At 52.5% G+C, this 20,172-nt stretch overlaps 3 protein-coding genes across 3 annotated transcripts; 1 reads left to right on the plus strand and 2 right to left on the minus strand.

Annotated features, from left to right (window-relative positions):
- Positions 1–899: 899 nt before the first annotated feature.
- STEHIDRAFT_153306 (uncharacterized protein) lies at positions 900–2,101 on the plus strand (the record flags this gene model as incomplete). The annotated part of the gene is made up of 3 exons (XM_007300276.1): positions 900–910; positions 981–1,870; positions 1,950–2,101. 3 exons carry the CDS (start codon positions 900–902, stop codon positions 2,099–2,101), a joined length of 1,053 nt encoding a protein of 350 aa, XP_007300338.1.
- Positions 2,102–2,885: 784 nt separating this feature from the next.
- On the minus strand, positions 2,886–6,011 carry STEHIDRAFT_108178 (uncharacterized protein; the record flags this gene model as incomplete). The annotated part of the gene is made up of 7 exons (XM_007300277.1): positions 2,886–4,137; positions 4,188–4,608; positions 4,675–4,771; positions 4,829–5,130; positions 5,188–5,400; positions 5,458–5,541; positions 5,603–6,011. The coding sequence occupies 7 exons, from the start codon at positions 6,009–6,011 to the stop codon at positions 2,886–2,888; spliced, it is 2,778 nt and encodes a 925-aa protein (XP_007300339.1).
- A 5,918-nt stretch (positions 6,012–11,929) lies between these two features.
- Positions 11,930–12,165, minus strand: STEHIDRAFT_38317 (DUF1752-domain-containing protein; the record flags this gene model as incomplete). The annotated part of the gene is made up of 2 exons (XM_007299167.1): positions 11,930–12,006; positions 12,072–12,165. Coding segments are annotated over 2 exons (171 nt in total), but the record flags the coding sequence as incomplete, so codon positions are not given.
- Positions 12,166–20,172: the final 8,007 nt, after the last annotated feature.

Raw genomic sequence — 20,172 nt, forward strand, 5'->3', positions numbered from 1 at the left:
AGACAAGTTGGGATATAAAAGGAAGGTTGTGGCGTGTGGCCCTCATCTCCATCCCCTACCTCCATTATCAGCCCGCGACACCTCACCAGGGCGGTTGGGTAGGAACCTGGGCCCTGGGGCAAGTCTTCAATACCGTTCACAGGGTACACCTTGTTCACCGGGCTATCCGGACACCTGGTGATGTTCTTACCAGTTAAGTTGAATCGATAACGATCGTGCCGTCGCGATATACAACTGTGTTATAATCTTCTCTGCATGGGACGCCACAGCATTCCGTGACGCCTACTGCTCAGACGATCTTGACTTGAGGGTCTTTACTTCAAGCAGCATTGTGTGTTTCACTGGTACAGTACCACTGAACACTTCTACCGATGCGATGTATCTCATGCGCTTCTTGAATTAGGACAACTGACTTCTACATGGTGACGTGAGTGGTCGATTAGCGGTCCTCATGAGATAGAAACGACGACAGAGAAATCGATGCGCGATGCTGTGCCCTAGAGAGGAGGTCGACCATCCTGGAGGTCTCTCATGTTGGGAGCACAGGGTCACTGCCCTACTAGGCGCATACAACAACTGCGGCACTCACTACTAGTACTCAGGCAGACCTCATCTCTCGACACGGCCTTCGGAAGCCAAGTCAGGTTATACTCTACAAGCAAACACGCCGCCTCCATGGTGAGTGATTGCTTTCCTAGTGCGATGATTGATCTCGCGGCGCGCCTTCTCCATGAACTTTCTCCATCATTTCGTGTCCACGGCCCTTCCAAACTCGGACAAGTCTCAATCGGAAGCGGTCGGAAACAAGCTATACAGCCGTGCGAGCTCGGTGTTCTCAGATACTTAAAGTCTAACGGATCACAAAAGGTAGACAGACAGACGGGACTGGATTTTCGCAGATGCAGGTCGAGTGAGTCCCCGACTGATGCCTGCTTAGTACGTTTCTGGATCCTTCGGGCACTGATTCGTTGTTGTTACAGGGCAAATACGCGCAACACCTTTCCAATACATCCACCTCCTCCTCCAAACCATGGATATATTCCGGCGTTCGGCCGGTCTTTCATGCTTGTCGTTCGTACCACGTCCGGCTGGTCCGAGGTGGGCGCTCAATCGTCGTCCGCTAAGTCTGCTGCCCCCTCAGACCAGGACGAATCTGTCGTCTGCCTTTACATCGAGCTCCAATCTGGCCTCGAAGCACTCTTCCATCTTTTGAGAGCCAAGTTCGAGGACGACGGTTACGAGCCTCGTCTCCTCCCAATATTCCCAGCGTCTTCGAGCACAAGTCCGGAATCCGGTGCGGAACCTAGTCCACATCCCTCGCGCATTCCAACAGACCTCGCCCTCTCTCTTGTCGATACTCGTATTTATTTCGACGATCTCACTAGCCCCGGCTCATTGCACGGTTTCCGCCGCCTCCCTCATACGTGCTCCCCAAATATAGACGCGCTCTACCCTGTAATCTGTGCAGCTACCCATTGGTATTACCATCTTCGGCGTCGGCCTGCAGATGCGAAGAGGAGTCTAACGAGAACGAGCATAGGAGAGAGTAAGGGAAAGGTGACTCTGGAAATGGTGGTGTTAGAGGCAGGTGAAGGATATCATCGGTCGCTCAATCCGCTGCTCTTTCCGGTAAAGAGCGTGGAAGTGGGTGTGAATGGTGGAAAGGACAGTAGTGGAGGTAGTCCGGGTAAAGAGAAAAGCCTCGAAGACGACACGTATGATCCAGAGACGGCAGGAACCTACAACCGTTTCCTGTTCATGGAGGTCGAGGCAGACGAGCTCACACTCTATGGACAAAAGATCGTCAACAATTCGGAGTACACCTTATTTCCTGCCTTATTTTACTTCGACAACAGTGAATTCAGCATCGGTACGCCCACGCAATACTTGTTACCGCCTACCTGTGTGCTAGGGTTGACTTCTCAATGCCGCACTTTCTCGTTTTATAGCAGAGTACTACCTCCCGCCGACAGCCACCTACACTTCTAGCCCAGACCCGCCTCTGATTGCAAACGGCGCTCTCACCATCGGCTACGGCACGAGCGATCTTTCGCCTCATGTCTACTTCCTTCTGCTCAATGAAGACCTCGATATCGGATAGTTGAAACTAATCCTCACCACGAAATACGTCGACCTGTCTCATATAGAACAGACGTCACCGTTCGAGGGAGCAAACGCGGCTCGGCTGGCTGCACTGAATAGTGGTACCAGGGGTGGTGATCCACGGCATTTGGTAGGGAGAGAAGAGAGGCGCAGATTGAAGAGTTCGTTTTGGGACGAGATCACCTATGTGCTTGTACAAAGGCGGCCCGTGGACGGAAGTAGGCCCACTCTGTGGAGGTGATGCTCTCTCTAGAAATAACGGGGTTTGAGGCAATTCGGGCGCACTTTACCTGTCGATGTTTAGAGCACTACTTTACGAGAGGGGAGGATGTACATAAAATGTGGCTCGTGACAAAGCAGGTGGCGCAAAAGAAGAAGAGGTGAGAGCCCGAAAGTGCGAAGCCAGAGCAAAACACAGTCAAATACAAAACGAAACCAAAAAAAAGTTGAGAATGACCATCGAGGAGGAGGGGTACTACACAACTTCGCATTAGTACTAACTCTGAGGTCGAGATCAAGAAGGAAAGACTTACTGAAGCAATTTGTATGGGAGCAACGACGAGGTCAAGCGTTACGGTCCGGAGAATAGCAACGGCCTCTGGATGGTGCGTTACGATTGCAACCACAGGTGGTGCGGCGCCGTAGGCGCCCCAAAAAATCATTAAATAACGCCTTTTTCGTAGCAACGGAGCCCTTGTTATGCGTCACGTAACGCTGTTCTTGCAACGGAACGGAGGGCGCGTTACGCGTTACGTTGCTCCCATACAAATCGTCTCAGTACATCAATCGTCCTCAGGCTTTCGATTGCGGAATGCCCAGAAGTCCTCCGCATCCGCGACCATAGGTGCCATGTTCTTCAGCAGCGACACCGTAGTCGGATCCCAGTGTTGATACATCTTCTCCCACCCCCTCGACGCAGAAAGCAACGCGTCCCAGATCACTTGATCTTGCTTGGCAATGACTGCAAGCACCTCTGGGCTTAGACCCGCGATCCAAATATCGTAAGACGTGAAGTTGCCCTGTTTCTGAGTTTCAACGTAGCGAATGGCGGGGCGTGCGGCCGCCAAAGCGAAAACGACTCGTATGATCGGCGTTTCAAGCGTCTTCTTAGGACCGATAAAGCCCATCGAGACGGGATCCATCTTGTCGAAAAGTAAGGGTTCGACTGTTGCAGTGTAGTGTGTGTCGTTTTTGACCTGGATGATAAACAAACCTTTCGTGCTTTGAAACACCACCGCGTTCCCACGGACCGTGATTAACGCCGCGTCGTATCCGCCTTGACTGTTAGCAGCCATTATCGCCGCGCATCGGGCAATGAATCCCTTGGTGGTTTCCTCGTCGAGGTTGCCCTGCTGTTGCCGCTTCACAAAGTGGTTGAAGTGAAGATTGACTTCGGCAAACGCTTTTTCGAGCGTGACGTTCTTATCGTTTGAATCTCTATAAACGGATGGCTTGATCCTCAGGACGTCGCAGAAGCGCCCACTTTCCTTGGACGGCCTGGTAACGAGCGCCTCCAGGAATGGAACGACGCCAAAAACACCGTCCTGGATGCGCAGCTTTTGCTGGCTGACGACGCGGTCCCGAGCCATGGTGAGAGCGAGCAGGGCGACGAGCTCACCACGATCGCCCTGGTGCACAGAAAAGCCTGTAAGGACGCGAGAAAGAGCCGCTGGAGCGTGGAATCGGATTCTGCTGTTGTTCATGAGGAGGTAGGCGCCTTCTGAGACGATCGGCTCCGATGGGTTGAGCGACGTAAATTTACGGAAAGACTCGTCGACCGACAGGCAAACGCGCATGTGATTGGCGATTTGATCCCGCTCGTCTTTGGTCGATTCAGTCGAGCTGGACGACATGAACTCGATAGGCAGGCGGGCGGATAAACATGCTAGTTCCTGTTTGGGACTAAGCTCAGAGGGCCAAGATGCGAGGTCAAATTTGATCAGCTTTTTGGCCGCAAACTCGACCAGAGACTTCAGAAGCTCTTCGCGCTCCATTTCTTCAAGCCGCAGGCCTGCTGCGTAACGAGAAGCAAAGCTACGGGCACCATGAGGTTGACGAACGAAAATTCATAAGGAGATACTCACAGAGGACGACCAAGACGAGCTTTATAAGCTAGAGAAGACACATATGATAAATCCATTTGATCCGTGGGGAAGGGGGCGGCGCACTGATCCCAGCCAAGAGCACAGAATGGCGGGATTAACACGAGCTCTCCGCTCTGCAACCGATCAGAATCGTCGTCTTCTTTAGGCAAAACAAACTGGGTGATCTTGCCGGTGGTGGAGAGGAAAATGGCGAACAGAGGCAAGTCGCGGCAGGACCGCAGAATCTTGCGAAGATGAGAGAATGGGGATAAGATTGTCGGAGCAGTCGGTTGCGCGTCGGGTCTGGAGAGTGAATGAGCTTCGTCGAAAGCCAAGTAGACGATAGGAGCGTCTAGCTTCTTGTTTGAAAAGCCCCAATGGCGGATTAGGGACTCTGCCTTCGCTACGACAGGACGATCCGCTGTCAAAGTGCGAATCGAATTCCTCGTTAGAACGGCATTGGGGACCCAACGAGAAGCCCATTTACCTGCGCTGGCGAACTGTATCTGAACGGGGGAGGATCCTCTCTTCATGAGCGTGAGCGATGAGCGAGCTTTGAGCGCACGAGCGGCATCGTCGGACAGCTACAATATGAGAGGTCAGCCACGCCTCCAGGTGAGAGCAGATTTGTACTAAACCACCTGTTGAGCCCGATTGACGACATCTTCGTAGAATTTCACGCGGTAGTCGCCTTGAGCGCGCACTGTTTGGCCCTCGGTCATCATTTCCCGAAACCACGCAGCGCCTTCGTTACGAAGCCAAGCAAGTCTGGTTTCGGGGCTATCACCTTGGCCAAGCATGGCAGCCACGATAACCTTCTCGCATTTCTCGAGCAGCGCGAACATGAAGGCGTTCATGTGAGCCCATAGTAAATCCGGGCTCATAGAGCTGAGGTATCCGGGCTCAAGAAAGTCGTACACCCGTTCGTCGGAAGCAGGAAAGCCTGGAGCATAACAACATTAGTGCGCCATTGCGAGCGGACAATGTTGGGCGTGCGCACCTCCAGCTCTAGGTTTCCTGAGATTTATCGGTATGACAAAATCGTGCTTGCTGAACTCGTCGACTGTTTTCGACTTTCCTGTTCCAGTTGATTGAACGATGGCGCAGTGAGGCGCATAAGAGTTGGTGATGCTCGTCTGATAGTGCATGATGTGGCTTTTCAGCGCGACATGAGCGCGGCCTGCGAAGCGTTGCTTCCAGGAATTTTCCGTCGCTGGAGACGACGTATTATTGAACGAGCAGAAGACGCAATAGCAGTATCGCCACTGACCTTTTACGCTCGCCTCGTATAGATAGTCGCCTGGCTTGCCTTGGATATTGGACATGTCGTGCGGAATTTCACGCCTGAGAAGCGCTGCAACTCCGTGAGATGTAGCGACGATGACGCGATCAATTGCTGGGATCCTAGTACTCACCCAAGCGCCGTATATCCTTAAAACCTGCACCATTGACCCACGCCCTATCCACCATCTCCCCTAGCTCAGGATACTCCTCTATCAGCCCTCTAGCTTCCTGGAAGGTGAGTTCCGAAAGGCCCTCTTGTATGCCGGTTTGGCATATTGAGCACAAGACGGACATGCGACTCGCGGTATGAATAAGATGCTGTCCGGGTACGATTATTTTGTGAGCAAGCAATCCTTCGATTCCGAGTTCTCCCATAACGGCCTGATCTAATCGTTTGTGGCCCTCATCGGTGATGGTGTCGTGCGTGATGAATCGCAGATGTTGATCAGCATCGGATGCCTGAGACACCGCATCATTCGCATTCGAAGCATCAGAGAGGATGTCAGGTTGCGATTCGTCGCTGGATCGGGTGTCGGACATTGACTGAAACGGTCTGATTATGAGGAAAGACGAGAAAGATACAGAGCAGTTTAGTCCGCACGAGCGAAGCCAGACGTCAGGACGCAAGGAAGAGGCTCAGGATAGTCGGAACATCGGGTTTCGAACATGGTGTCAAGACTTCGGAATATCCCGCGCGTCATGCCACCGCCACAATGCAAATCCAAGCTGTGTCATCTTTCCACTTCAACCATGCCCAGTGAAAAGTCGGAAAATTTACTGTGAGTAAAGGCGATTCATTATGATCCAAAATGATCGTATCCACTGCGAGGCTTTTCCCCTCTTCCCTGACCTCGCTCGTTGCTCGTTCGTCTTCTAGCAGTTATCATGGCGTCGCTGAAAGATGCAAGCTGTCGACACCATCACGGGCGACTCAGAATGGATCATAAATGCCTTTGAGAATTTCGCGTCTCGGCTGGACGCTGAAGATGCTGACTTCTGAGCCTCGACACTTCGCACATATTACGGACGTGACTCTCATCCGGGAGACGCCTATGGTCGTCGCCCCACCCTCGTCTTCAGTTCGGCCTGGTGGGTCTTTCACTCTCCATTCTGTCTGTCTATCTCTCACCTCCGGTCATTCCGTTTGTAAAGGCTTCGTCGGCTGTCTTTCTATTGATGGTGAGTAGGTTTTGCTGGAGGTGTTCAACGGGAAGACGAATGGGAGTTTGGCGTTTCATATAGATCGTGACAGATTAGAGTGTGCTGCAAACAGTTGGAATATAATGGCGAGTCTGATACTGACGACGAAGAATTTCTTACAGAGGAACTCGGCACGATTTCGCCGCCAATCCTAAAATTGCAATCTGAGGAAGGCACTCGATGCGGCCGCCCGTGCTTTTCTCTGTTGAACTGCGTGTCCAACTTGAAGTACTCAGTGTCCTCGACGGCAAACTCGGAAAACAAAGTTACAATTATTATATACAAGTCTGATATTACAACAGTATACAAAGCTCAGCCACGCATCAAACCTCAGAGTGAACGCGAACGATCCATACGCAGACGGGCAGGATAGTGCAAAACACGACACGCTAGGTATAGGTAACGAATTCGACTTATCTCTAATATCTGACCGGCCAACCGACCACTTGCAAATGAAACTCAACCACGGTGACCACGTATTTCGACGGGTGCACGAACACAAGCGAACGAACGGACAAACGCGACACCAAAGGACTACTATTACACAGACGAGTGAGTGAATGAGCTAACGAAACGAGGAAAGAGTAGGTACGTATTGGAATAAAATGGAGAACGAGTGCAGGCAGACCGGACAGACAGGCGAACGGACGGTTGGGAGAAGGACTGAGTTATGTACAATATTGAGTGGAATGTGACGGAATGGATGGTAGAGATAGAGGAGAAAAAAAGGAGACGGCGACGAAGATAGCGACGAGAATCATATCGTATCGTATTGTACTGATTGCGACAACAACGGTGCGGTAATGGGCCACATACGCGTGGATGGATGGATGGATGGATGAACGAATGAATATATGGGAGAGTAGTAATATGCACATGTCAAAACAAGAGAAAGGAGATTCAGACGAGTCGAGAGTGAGAGTGAAAGAAACGAAGAAGCGTGTGGAACATGGATAATACAACCGAGGAGGGCAACGGACTCGGATAGCGTGCAGTGTGGAGGAAATGAGGATGCATGGATGATTAGAAACAAATGAAATAGTGATCAAGGACGAGACCGAGGGGGAACCGATGGGAAGACGATGATGAGGGAAGCACGGCACTGATGAGGACCGAGCGAGCCACACGGGGAATGGAAATTAGATGTTAAGGAGAGGCAAAGTCCAGCCGAGCATAGAGCAGAACAGAACGGACCGAGAATATACACGAGATCGGAATGAAATAAGGACAGCTTAAACACAATAGGGGCGGTGATGAATCCGGGATGCTCCTCACGAGGATGAGGAGCGTAGAGTAGATGGAGTCAACACGAGAAACAACGAGAACCAGGACAAGCACACAACGCCGCGAAAGAGAGAAAGATAGGAGACCGAAATGCACACAAACCCAAGAGAATACAAGATGAACAACGCGGAGAATCAGTCATCGCTGACTGACTCCCGCGGCACGGCGAACGACTACCATCCCGAATAATGGTAATCGTCCGCCCAACTCCGATTCCTCGCCATCGCCTTCTTCTTCCTCTCATTATATTCCTTCTCCGTCTGCTCATCCATACCGCCAGCCGCATCCCCGTTCGCTCTCGCCTTCCCCTTATCCTGCCCCTGCCCCTGCTGACCTTGACCTTCCCGCTTCTGCCCCGGCTGACTAGTCGTCGAAGTCAACGGCCTCAACCCACTCCCAAGCGCCTGACCGGTCATCCCCATCATCCCACCAGCCGTACTCATACTCCTCTTCGTCAACCCGCCCACCTGCGGCTTATTCACCTGACGCTCCCACAACAAATTCCGCCTCACGCTCTCACTAATCTCCGTACTCATCATCTGTCTCCTCGTCGTTCTCGGCGTACTAGGCGCCGCAGCCGTCGTGGGGAGATTCCACGGATGGTTCAACGGAATCGGGGCCGTGGCGACACTGGGTAACGTAGGACGAGTAGCCATAGGAGGATCGGAAGGATGAGGAGGTTTGGAGGTGGAAGGAGTGGGACGATCAGAGTGTCGACGGCGGAAATTGTTATCGGCAGCGAGGGCGGCGAGTTTTTCGTGTGCGTGGGAACGGGAAAGGTTCGAAGGTGATTCGGCGTCCGTCTCAGAATCGGAATCCATCTCTTGATCCTGTGGGCGACCCTTCGGCTGATAACGACCCTTACCACCGTTGGCGTTATGTCGGTCGTTGTTGGGCGAAGCACCGGTACCATTCGTCTTCGGGGCCTGGGCGGTGACCTGAGCAGCGACAGGAAGCGCGACTGCCGATTTGCTCGTCGACAACGTGGGCATCGCCATCGAAGGCCTCGATGGACCTGCCTGGTTCTGACCCTGCGCCTGCCCCATAGTCATCATCATCCTCCCTAACCCGCTCGCCGACGACATGTCATGCGAAGACATAACCCTCACCGGGTGATTCTCCGGGAACAAGCTCGGATCCGGGTTCAGTAACGCGCTCAAGAAGCCGGAGTGCGTCCTGTTGAGGTTCGAATACGACCGCTTCGGCTGCTTCGCGAACATCTCGCGCTCCCGTTCAACCTGAAGGAGCCTCTCTCGGACCTGAGCCTCCTCGAGTTTCTGCGCCGTCGTTTTCTTAGAGTTATTGAGATTGCCGTGATTACGTTTGGTATTGGTGGGATGAGTGGTGTCGTCGGCGGACATGTCTTCGGAAGCCCAGGAGCCGGAGTCGTCTTCCGAGTCATCGTCTGTGGTTTCGTATTCGTCGGAACTGTGGGTGACGACGATGCCACGGCGTTGCTGCTGGGGGTGTGGCTGACGAGTAGAGTTGGCTGGAGCAGCCGGGGGAGCTGGTGTCTTGGATTGCGTCGCAGTACCACGCGAAGAAGGTATTGGCGGTGGAGGCATCGCAAGAGCATCGTTCTCGGCAGCCGTAATGCTTGTCGTAACCTTCGAGGAACCTCGTTCTGGGGCCGACGTCGTCTTCGTCAGAGGCGGTGGGAGCGCGTTTGTCGGCTCAGGAGGAACGGGCTGAAGAGGTTGTAACGGCGCCGATGGATTAGACCTCGTCGAAGTGGGGCTCTTCGTCTTCTCCTTGGACTCCTCTCCCCTCTCCGGCGGACTCGTCGACTCGGTCTTCCTCGATGCGCTACTTCCCACACTCCCGACATTAAACGTCGCCCTCCCCTTCGACTCCCCGCCTCCCGCGGCCTTCCTCTGCACCAACGGATGTTGCCCGTGTCGAGCAGTAGCGAAGCGATGCATCGGGGGACGTGCGGGTGCGTGTCTCACTGCGCCGATAGCTGATTCCTTTCCTCGCTTGGTGCCTACGCCCGTCGTATGTGAGCGCTGAGGTCTTCGGGACGAAGAGTTGATGCTACCTCGGGTAACGTTGGAGTTTATCGAGCTCGGTTGTGGCTGGGGTTGTGGTTCGGGATGAGATGGGGATTTAGGCTGGGATTGGGACTGAGACTGCCGGGCGGACGAGGGTAGTGTTGACTGTGGAGGTGCGAGAGGGAGGGGTTCCGGTTCCGGGTGAGACGAACGACGACGATCCTGCTCCTCCTTCTCCCTCTCCTTCTCTCTCTCACGTTCCCTCTCGCGCTCCTTTTCCCTCTCCAACTCTAGCCTTCTCTGCTTCTCGTTCTCGATATCCATCTCCCTTTCCCTCTCCGCCTCTCGTTCTCGTTCTCTCTCCCGTTCCGACCGTCCTGTACTCCCCGTCATCCCGGTCCTATCCGTCGTGGTCGTCGTAACCGACGTCCCCCCCAAACTCGCCCGCTCAGGTGACGGCGACTCCGCCTGTTGCAGGAAGAACCTCCTGTCCGCAGGTCTCAGCGTAGCGTTCGCCGTCGCCGTCGTGTCCTCGATCGCAGTCCTTCCACCAGCCCCGATCATCCCAAGCCCTGTACCTGTACCTGCCCCTCTCTCGATCGATCCCAACGCCCTCGGCTTCGCTTTCAAGCTCAAGCTCAGGCTCAAAGGTGGTGGTGGTGGCGCGAAGCCACTCGATTTCGAGCTCGACAACAACCCGTTCGCACGTGAAACCGCCTGCGCTGATCGATTGGGCGACGGAACCGGAACCAACGGAGGTTGAGGATTGGCCAAGGGAAGGCTCGGGTTCGACGGCGGCGCGGGATTGGACGAAGAGGGGCCAAGCGCGGGAGCGTTCGGAGAAACGGGGGTCGGGAAGGAAGTGATGCCGGAGCCGGTTCCGATTCCGAGTTCAGGTGATGGTCCGAGTGCGCATGTGGGTCCGCGTTGATCGCTCGAAATAGAATGAGGACTTGGGTTTGCAGCACCGTTGGAACTGCTCAATTTCGAGTTTGATGGCGCGGCAGCACGCTGGGATTGCGAATGAGAGTGCGACGTGGTGGATGGAGTCGCGGAGGCCGATGAGTCGATGATAGACGAAGATGGGTTCCAGCCCGAGACCGGACCTGAGCCTGATGATGGGTGCGAAGGCTGGGAAGGATGCGACGGATGCGCTGAGCGCGTCGAGTGGGAAGGGTACAAAGGTGTGTGGGCGAGGGTGGGGGCAGGGCGAACGGAGTTGGAGACACGTGGAGGAGGAAGCAAGTGAGGCTGCGCCTGAGACTGAGGCTGTGGGTGTCGGAGTGTTGGAGGGCTCCCCTTGGCAGGATGGATCGGGTTAGAGTGTGGGTTGAAATGAGTGGAGGGCGAAGGAGGTGCTGGCGTAGCGGGAGGTGTAGGATGTGGCGTAGGGTTCACGACGACTACGCGGGGGAAGAGGGACGATGTGGATATAGAGTTCGATCCGGAGGGAGGAGTGGATGGAGCATGCGGGGATTGCGGATGTGAGAGTAGCATGCCGGGAAGGGGGGATACGACAACGCAGGTGGAATCGGGTCGTGGCGGTATTGAGGACGCGTCGCAGGCATGCCTGTCCTGGTGATTGCGCCCGACTAGCTTGTTGTCCGGGAGCATGTCGACGATGATGCGGCCGACGGATGAGCTGGACTTAGAACGGATGCTCGATGGGCGATAGCTCGATGCGGGAGAGACCGAGAGTCGATGGTCGATCTCGGAGAATGACGCGCCGGCGCGTCCATTCGGCGAGGAAGGCGAGGGGACGCGCTTGGTGGAGGTAGAGGTGAGGTATGGACCTGGCAAAGAGCACAATGAAGACGGGAACCGAAGAAAGATACGAAATGGATGGCACTCACCATCGTAGTAACGGGCCTCGTCCTGCTGAGATATGGGAGACAACGGTGTCTCGAGACCGTTGACGCTATGGTCGATAGGTTCGGGGGACAGACTCCGGGACGAAGGCAGAGAGGAACGATACTGAGAGACTTCGCGATACCAGAGGCGCCAGGAGATGTTCTCAAGGCGTTCTCCTTCTTGCAACGACTCTTTGCATTTCGTGAAGACTTTTCGAGTAAATCGAATGAGTATCACATGGAAAGAAAAACAAAGAAAGGTAAGAAGAACTCACTATGCCAGAGTCCGGAAAGCGCTTCACCTCCGTCGAGGTCTTTCACGACATCAGCCGCGACAGAGAGCACGGGCGAGGGGAACGACACGAGCATCGAACTCGATACCAAGTTGTGGTAATAGAATTACAGCGACGAAACGCAAAAAAAAAGAGAATCGGAAAAAGAGTAGATCCCGACGAGTGGGGTGCCGCAGAGGGCTCGAGAGTCCGTCGTCGGTGGTCGGTGAGACGCGAGCCTTGGGATGCTTCAAAGAGCGCTCGAAAAGGGGATGAGAAAAGCCAGTGCTCCCGACGTTGATCGTCGTCGTCGTCGTGGTTGACGTCGAGCAAAAGGCGGGCGGTCGACGGTTTGGCTGTCGTCCAGCTGTTGGCGGTTCGAGCACGAGCGACGAACGAAAGTAAAGCCCAGCCCACGCCAGCCCCCTGACTTCCGGCCCGCGATCACCGACCCAATCCGACCTTACGCCGATCCACGGCCATCCCCGGTCATTCATTCTCCGCATTATCCCCAACCCGACAACTCATCTCCGCCACCCTTCCCCAGTCCTTCCCCACTGGAGTCTCCATTCGCGCCACAAAGCTCTCCATCCTCTCTAGATCTCCTCTTTGTTCTCCACACTCAGAGCCCCGCGTCGCTTGTTACCCCAGCTTCACACTGCTGCAGCGCCTGTCGTAGTGTCCTTTGTCACCTGATCTTTCCCCAACGCTCGGAACTGCATCAACTTGCCCTCCGCCCTTCATGGGGAAGAACCCGTCAACGAGCTCGGTCACACGCCCACTCTCACTCGCACAGTTGTCACCGCTCCTGATCCAAACTTGTGTGCACGTTTCAGGCATCGATATTCTGTTCCTCGCCGTTTCAACCGCAATAATTCGTGGCGATACTTTTTCTCGCCTTCGCACTCTCTCCGGCCTCTTCTTGTTCTCTTTTCGGGAAGTACTGGGCGTCACTGTATCTTCTCCGACTTCGAATGAACTTCTAATTTTCTAACTGTTCACGAAGAAACCCCGGACCCTTTACCTCTCTGATCCGGTCTTCCACTAAGCGGATCGACTGCGATCTCTTCGACCCTCCACAGTCGGAGGCTTTAGCTGTCGAGTCCCATGGTCGACGGAACTGTTGACGGCCGTTGCAGAGCCCCCTTCTCATCCAACTTTTCGACCTCCGAGACCATCTGACCCCACACCTCCGACCACATCCGGCTTCTCTGCTTCCGCTGGGCCTTTGCCTTCTTTCTCTATTTTCCCCGCCCTTCGTGGAAATCTCGGGCTGTGTCTCCATCCGAGCCCCTTGTCACAGCGTCTCTTTGTTCCAAATCCGTATGCGCCCTTTTGCGCGTTCTCGGTTCTGATTGGCTAGCATTGAATACCGACCACCCGCTGACCCGCCACGGGCGTTTCGACCTCTGGGTTCACTGGAATGGCTCAAAACGTCCACAAACGTTTGAAATGTATGTACAAAGACCTCAATCTGCATGGGTTTACGAACGGGACGATTCGGAACGCCACAGCACCCACTTGGGTTGCGTGGCCAATAACGTCCGTTTGCGAAGCGTGGGCCAACGACTGGAACCGCGTTTTGCATCACCGGGTGTCACCATGCCTATTACTGTACCCTTATACGCATCGTTCCTTATGTTATGCAATCCTCACGAAGACGAAGCTTAACGCTTTTTTCAGCGTCTCCTGACCAGCATTGCTCCTCGGACACGCAGGCGCTCCGCTCTGGCTTTTGGAATGCGGGGATGGCCGGTGTCGGACGTTGCGTGAGGGTGATGTTATGGATGCATATGATGGCACGGTCTGGGGCACCGGCGATCCTTTTCTTGTCATCTTGTAGGCTTTGCCGAGGTCAGTTGACGGTTGTCCTCGTCGAGTGCGGTCTTCATTTGACCTCGTTCACTCCCGTGGGTTTTTATGGAATTTTGCGCTGGATCTATACCTGCCGTTCGTTCGTGCGTACGAGCGCTGATTTGTGCTGATTTGAGTTCACCCCTCGAATTATGCACAAACTGTCGTTCCTTTTCTGCATCATGTTTTCGCCGCCAGCTTTGCTATCAGCATCAGTACGTAGGTGAACTTGGCGCATTCGGGGCGGAGCACCAAAAGGACGAGCTGCGGAGGGCATGTTCCTCCTCCTGACGATCCTCGAAGCTCAGAAGACCCTGGGCCTCCGTCATCCCTTTCTTCTTGCCCTCCCGTCACTTCGCGTCATCCGTTACGGTATGCATGTCATACGATATTGTACTGCGATGCAGCTTGCCCGCAATCACCGTGTATACTGTCGTCTGGTGACGCATAACGATGCTTGCGGGTGTTCGTCTGAACTTGAAGAGCCACTGTCTAAGCCAGAGATCACTAGTCATCACGCTATCACGCCGCTCTGCAGCTCGGTACTTGACGTTCGAAGTCTCTGCTTATGTATTTCATGCTCCCACTGGCAGTCCGTCTTCATTTCACGATCTCCAGCTGATTGTCCTGGTGTCGTTCGCTACGCTACGTACACTCTTGACCGTAATCAGTATCCCCGTCGCGTTGCGTCAGGGTGTATATTGTTTCAGAGTCTTACACGCCCACGCTGAAACAGCGGAGAATCGATAGGACGTCGATGATGCTGGACCAGGACGTATAGATGTTACTAGCTGGTGATTTAGTTTGCGCAAGTTTCTCCTTGCTTACTACCCATTTCGGAGTTGTATACGAGAATATGGGAACTTGACAGAACGCGTCAGACTCATGTTGTGCATTGTGTTCCGTCCGTCAAGCATCGAGTACTGGTGCAAAAAATATGTGTCGTTTTGGGTCTTTTGTTGACGAGGAGGCACGATAGGATGCTGTCTATTTTGCTCTGTGGTGTGCACTTGTGACGAATAGAACTCACAAACGGTGTGGAACTGGATGACGAGTTCTGCTTGGAGGATTAGCACAGGTTCTGTTTGATGCTTAAGCTCCCCTCCTGTCTCCAGATTTATCTCTTCGGCTCGCTCCGTGAGAGACAACTCGAAGCGCGGCACCGTTATAACAGTGAACGATCATCAGGTGATAACGGTTGGTCAAAGCCTACGCAGCACCAAACATTTTGTCCGGCCATCATTTTTGATCACGTCTCTATACCCAGCTGGGCTTGTGCTGTTCGCTTGATCATCCGAACTTGATTTCTGTTGCTTGACCAAGGATGAAGAAATGGACAGGAGCAAGGTGTGCAAGCCTATCGCGACTACTAGAGCGCTTCCATATACGCATCGCGGGCCACAGCCCCACCCATCGTGATGCCACGTCGCCCGTTATCCAGAGAACTACGCTAAATGATCGTGACGCCCAACATAGGTCACCCGTCTCCCTAATCCTTACTCTTATCTCCCATCAACTGCTCTCTCACCAACATGGATACTGGTATCGACAAACCTCACATGAAGACATATGCAAACCCTAAGATACTGCCCGAGCCATATCGACGCGATTTGTAGCTTATGTTGCCGCACGGCATCCGTCTACGCTGGTGCTAAACGTTTCGACACTGATGTCAAAGGCAGACGAGTAAGCTAAGGACTGTGATCCTGTTATTTAACTCGGTGTCAATGTGGCGTCTGAACATGGGTCAGATTCGAGAATCTCATGCTTAGGATAGCGTCGCCTAGCTACCTGCGTCCCGATGCTACGTAGTAGCATCGCTTTTTTCGACGGAGCGCCTAACGGGGCCCCCATACCCTTGTGAGCATCTTCATTTGAGAGACCCCCCAAAAAAGGGCTCTCCGAGGCACACACTTAGCACATGCACAAACGAACTTAACTAGCAAACAAACTTACTGTACTCGGACCCCGCAAGAAACGAACTTACTGAGAGAAACGAACTTAAGCCTAGAAACGAACTTACAGTGAGAAACGAAACTAACACAAGAAACGAACCTATGATGAGAAACGAACTTACGCTGAGAAACGAACTTACTGTAGGAAACGAACTTACGGTGAGAAACGAAACTAACGCAAGAAACAAACCTACGATGAGAAACAAACTTACTGCACAAAACGAACTTACTGCACGAAACGAACTTACGCTGAGAAACGAACTTACGCCGAGAAACGAACTTACGCCGAGAAACGAACTTACTGAGAAACGAACTTACGCTGAGAAACGAACTTACGCTGAGAAACGAACTTACGCTGAGAAACGAACTTAAGTGTATACACAATGCTAGTTCCAAGTGAAGAACAAACTTACTTTAGTCTACGCGTATACAAAAGTAAGTACGCTCATCCGACATGAAGAAACGCACTTAACGGAGGAAACGAACTTACTGTAGTCTACGCGTATACACATTTGAGTATGTTCATCAGACGTGCAGAAACGAACTTACACCCTGAAACGAACTTACCACCAAAAGTGATCTTGTACACATATTCAGACCCACTTACGAGCTGTGGCTGGTTTCATGATCCACAGGGTCATCTACAATCACAGGCAACCATACGACCCAGACACCGTTCCGCATAACCACTTCTATTAGACATACCATACAATTCAAGAGGCAAGTTGACCAGCTGAGAGCAGCTCACGCGTGAGCTGCTGCTTACATAAACAGGCGCCGAAACGAACTTAACAGAGGAAACCAACTTACTGTAGAAAACAAAACAAAAAGAAGTTACTCACACAAGATCATTGACCACGAGCAAAAGGTTAAGGCAACAGCAAAGCGAACTTATACTCCGAACCGAACTTACCACCAAAAGTGACCTTGTACACATATCTCACGAGCTGTGGCTGGTTTCATGATCCATAGGGTCGTCTACAATTTCAGGCAATCATACGACCCAGGTGGTGTTCCACATAATAACTTCTATCAAACATACTACACGATTACAGAGTTAAGCTGACCAGCAGAGAGCAGCTCACGCGTGAGCTGCAGATTACATAAACAGGCGCCTAATTCACACCACGCTCGAGTGGCCCGTCCCTCTCCCGTACCCAAGTTCCCGCTGATCCACCTGTCCCACACCAATCGTGCGCACCTGCAAACTGCCCCGTCGAGTCGACAAATCATGAGAAAATTCTATCTGCCGCCCATATTATGGTGCTACGTGCACCTCGCAGACAGAAACCAGTATTGCAAGCGCAATACCGCGCCCACCAACATCGATGAGGAATCGGCGGGATGCCCTACGTATGAAGAGTGGCCCGCGTCGAATAGAACCGCACATTAAAAGAAAATAATCGTGGAGAGGGGTGAAGAGGTAAGCGCGTAATCTCGCACACCAAAAAAACTCGAATTCCAGACCTGTTTTGCGTCCGGCAGCCTCAAGCTCAACGGAGAACCGCTACATCCAAAGTAGTTAGTTGCCTGCATGGATGTGATATCACTAAGTCCAAAGTCGTTCTCGGCTTTCGGGGTCCGAGAACGTACCTTGCCACCCTCTCTGGGTACCCCACAAACATCATTCACGATGGCGAGCGACCTGATATCGGTGACGCGTTTCTTGAAGATGTTATGGTACGTCCGTATGAAAATTTAGAGCCCGATACTAAGGCAATCGCACGAAAAACGAGTGAGTTAGGTTGAATTTGAGGTCAAAAACAGCTGTAAGATGGGACTTACACCCAGAACACGTGATTTCGAGCGAGTTATCGCCTTTAACAGCGACGCGATGACATCTACAGTGATCTATTAACTAATAGAGTGGCATGCAACAAAGAAAACCCGACAATGAACCCTTAACTTCCGATAGCGCGACACTTTGGAGGAAGGGATGACACCCCGGCGAAAATGTCGATATCTTCACCCAAACGAGATGTAGACGCGGTCTACAGAGTGTATTAAGTGCCGTCAAACGTGTCTGACGATTATGAACCCATCACGAAGCAATTCGAACGAAAATTGAGCCAGTGGGAACATATCTTGTGTGGGGGATTTGAGGTAATAACTCACCGGCATGCTCGCCTTCGTTCTTCCTCGTTACTTGGTCGAGCCGCATCAAACCTTCTTTGCCGCGAGTGGAAATAGCTGTTCCCGTCAGTTTGAGCCTATATGAAGCCAAATCTAACCGCAAATGAGCAAACGCGAACAAATATTCGAAGAGAAGCATTTTGGGGCCATGGCTCACCTTGGAGGTTCACATCGACCCGTCCGTTTGCAGCGGTGGTGCGTACGGCCGCGAGCGGAGATCGATAGCACATACGTAGGCCGTGATTTCTAGCTACTTATCTTAAAGAACGAACAGCCAATGAGCGAGAACGAACCGAGTTTCGAGGAGGGGGAGCACTGAGAGCGAAACTCACCTCGCTGCTCGTGCGCGTTCTAGACGATGCATTGGTTGTTTCTCTCCAAATCTTCGTTGTGAGTGATAGTAAGTACCTGTGCCGTTCCTTGGAGGCCGCGACACTTGAAATCGAAGCGTATTTGAGCGAACGCGAACACATTTTCAGAACAGGGTACTAGGAACGAAAACCCACCAACGTGTTCCCTCTTGTTCTCACCGTGGAGTGGCCCAGTCCGTCCCAAGCCTTTATGACGTCTAGTGCAACTACCTCGTCCCGTCATTTCAAGCCCGCTAGAGTGAAAATTGAACGATAACTGAGCGAACACGAACACATTTCCGAGGAGGAGTGCTAGGAGCGAAAACTCACCAATACACTTTGCCTCGTTCCCGAGGATGAGTGGCCGGTGTCCCGCCAAACCTTTGTTGGGGCTGGCTGAGCTACCTTTTGCCGTGAAATTGAGACCGGTATATTGAAAGTCGAGGAAGAATTGAGCAAACGCGGACAAATTTTCGAGAGGGGTATATGGGAGGCCAAAACGTACCAATATTATCGTCCTTGTTCTCGACGATCGGTGGACCTTTTCCTATCAAACCTTTATCAGGATCGATGAACCCGATCCGCCCCGTCATTCGGAGCCCCTAACATTACAAATCGAACCGATATTGAGCAAATGCGAATGCACTTACTTGAATAGACTAATAGAAACGAAAACTCACCGACGTGTTTGTCCTCGTTATGAACGTTGTGTGGACCGTTTTTGTTCAAATCTTGATTGGTGCTGACATAGCACGTCCCCGTCGTCATTTTGAGGCCGCCACATCCAGAATCGGGCATAAAATGAGTGATTGCGGACATATTCAAGAGGGAGGGTCTCGCAGACTGAAACTCACCTACCTATTTTTTCAGCTACTCAGGATAACCTAGTTGTCTAGATTCAGAACAACGCCATAGCCGATGAAACGGATCCAACCGCAATTTGGAGCCCATGCCGTGAGAGAGCGAGCCCAGATCGAGCCATATCCAAGCGATTTTGTGGCCAGCAGACTCACCGTTCCCTTGGTCACCAGCCAGCGAGCGTAGCATAGTGTATTAAGAAACATACAGACAGACAAACACAGGCAGGGACAAAGAGAAACAGAATAATAAGCTTCAAGCCAGCAAAGGGGGATGAGATATATATCTCAACCCCTTCACTCATAGTCGCGACATGCGTGGTGGTTGAAAAAGGGAACAAGGCGGCAAATTCCAGTGAGTGGCAAATCCAACTTGTGGCAACGGTACTTGGCGCTTTGGGAACGGCTTCAAACATATCGGCCTTGTTGCACAGTCATTTGCCGGGCCGTAAAATTAAAACAGAGGCGCGATAGTGAGTTATCCACCGTGAACAGGGTATTCTAAACGACCTAAGGGTACGACAGTGGAAATAACCGTGGGAAAATAACGATAAAATCGATTTTTTTGGGGTATTTACGTGTCAATTTTGAGGGAGGGGCAGGATAAATGACGGGGCGAGGGTTGAGTGTCGGTTTGAGCGTGACGGGATGAAAAATATGGCAGAGATGTTTGAGAGTGTTTTGGATAAGGTTGAGTGGGTGTGACGAGGATGCGTTTTACGTGTCGGTGGAATAGAGCGTGTTTGTGATGTTTTTGAGGTGTGTGAAGGTGGTGAAGATGAGCGTCAGAGATGGAAAAATGGACAGAGACGTGGGTGCGACGTGATAAGTTGGGCAGAGTCGATGTGAGTGAAAATACGAGCGTGTTGGATAGGAGCGTGATTCGAGATGCAGGAGACGTGTGTTTGGTTAGGAGAGACGTGTAGAAGACGTCAGAGTCGTGTTTGTTTGGGGT

This window comes from Stereum hirsutum (genome assembly GCF_000264905.1).
Source record: "Stereum hirsutum FP-91666 SS1 unplaced genomic scaffold STEHIscaffold_2, whole genome shotgun sequence".
In the NCBI taxonomy this organism is placed as follows: domain Eukaryota; kingdom Fungi; phylum Basidiomycota; class Agaricomycetes; order Russulales; family Stereaceae; genus Stereum; species Stereum hirsutum.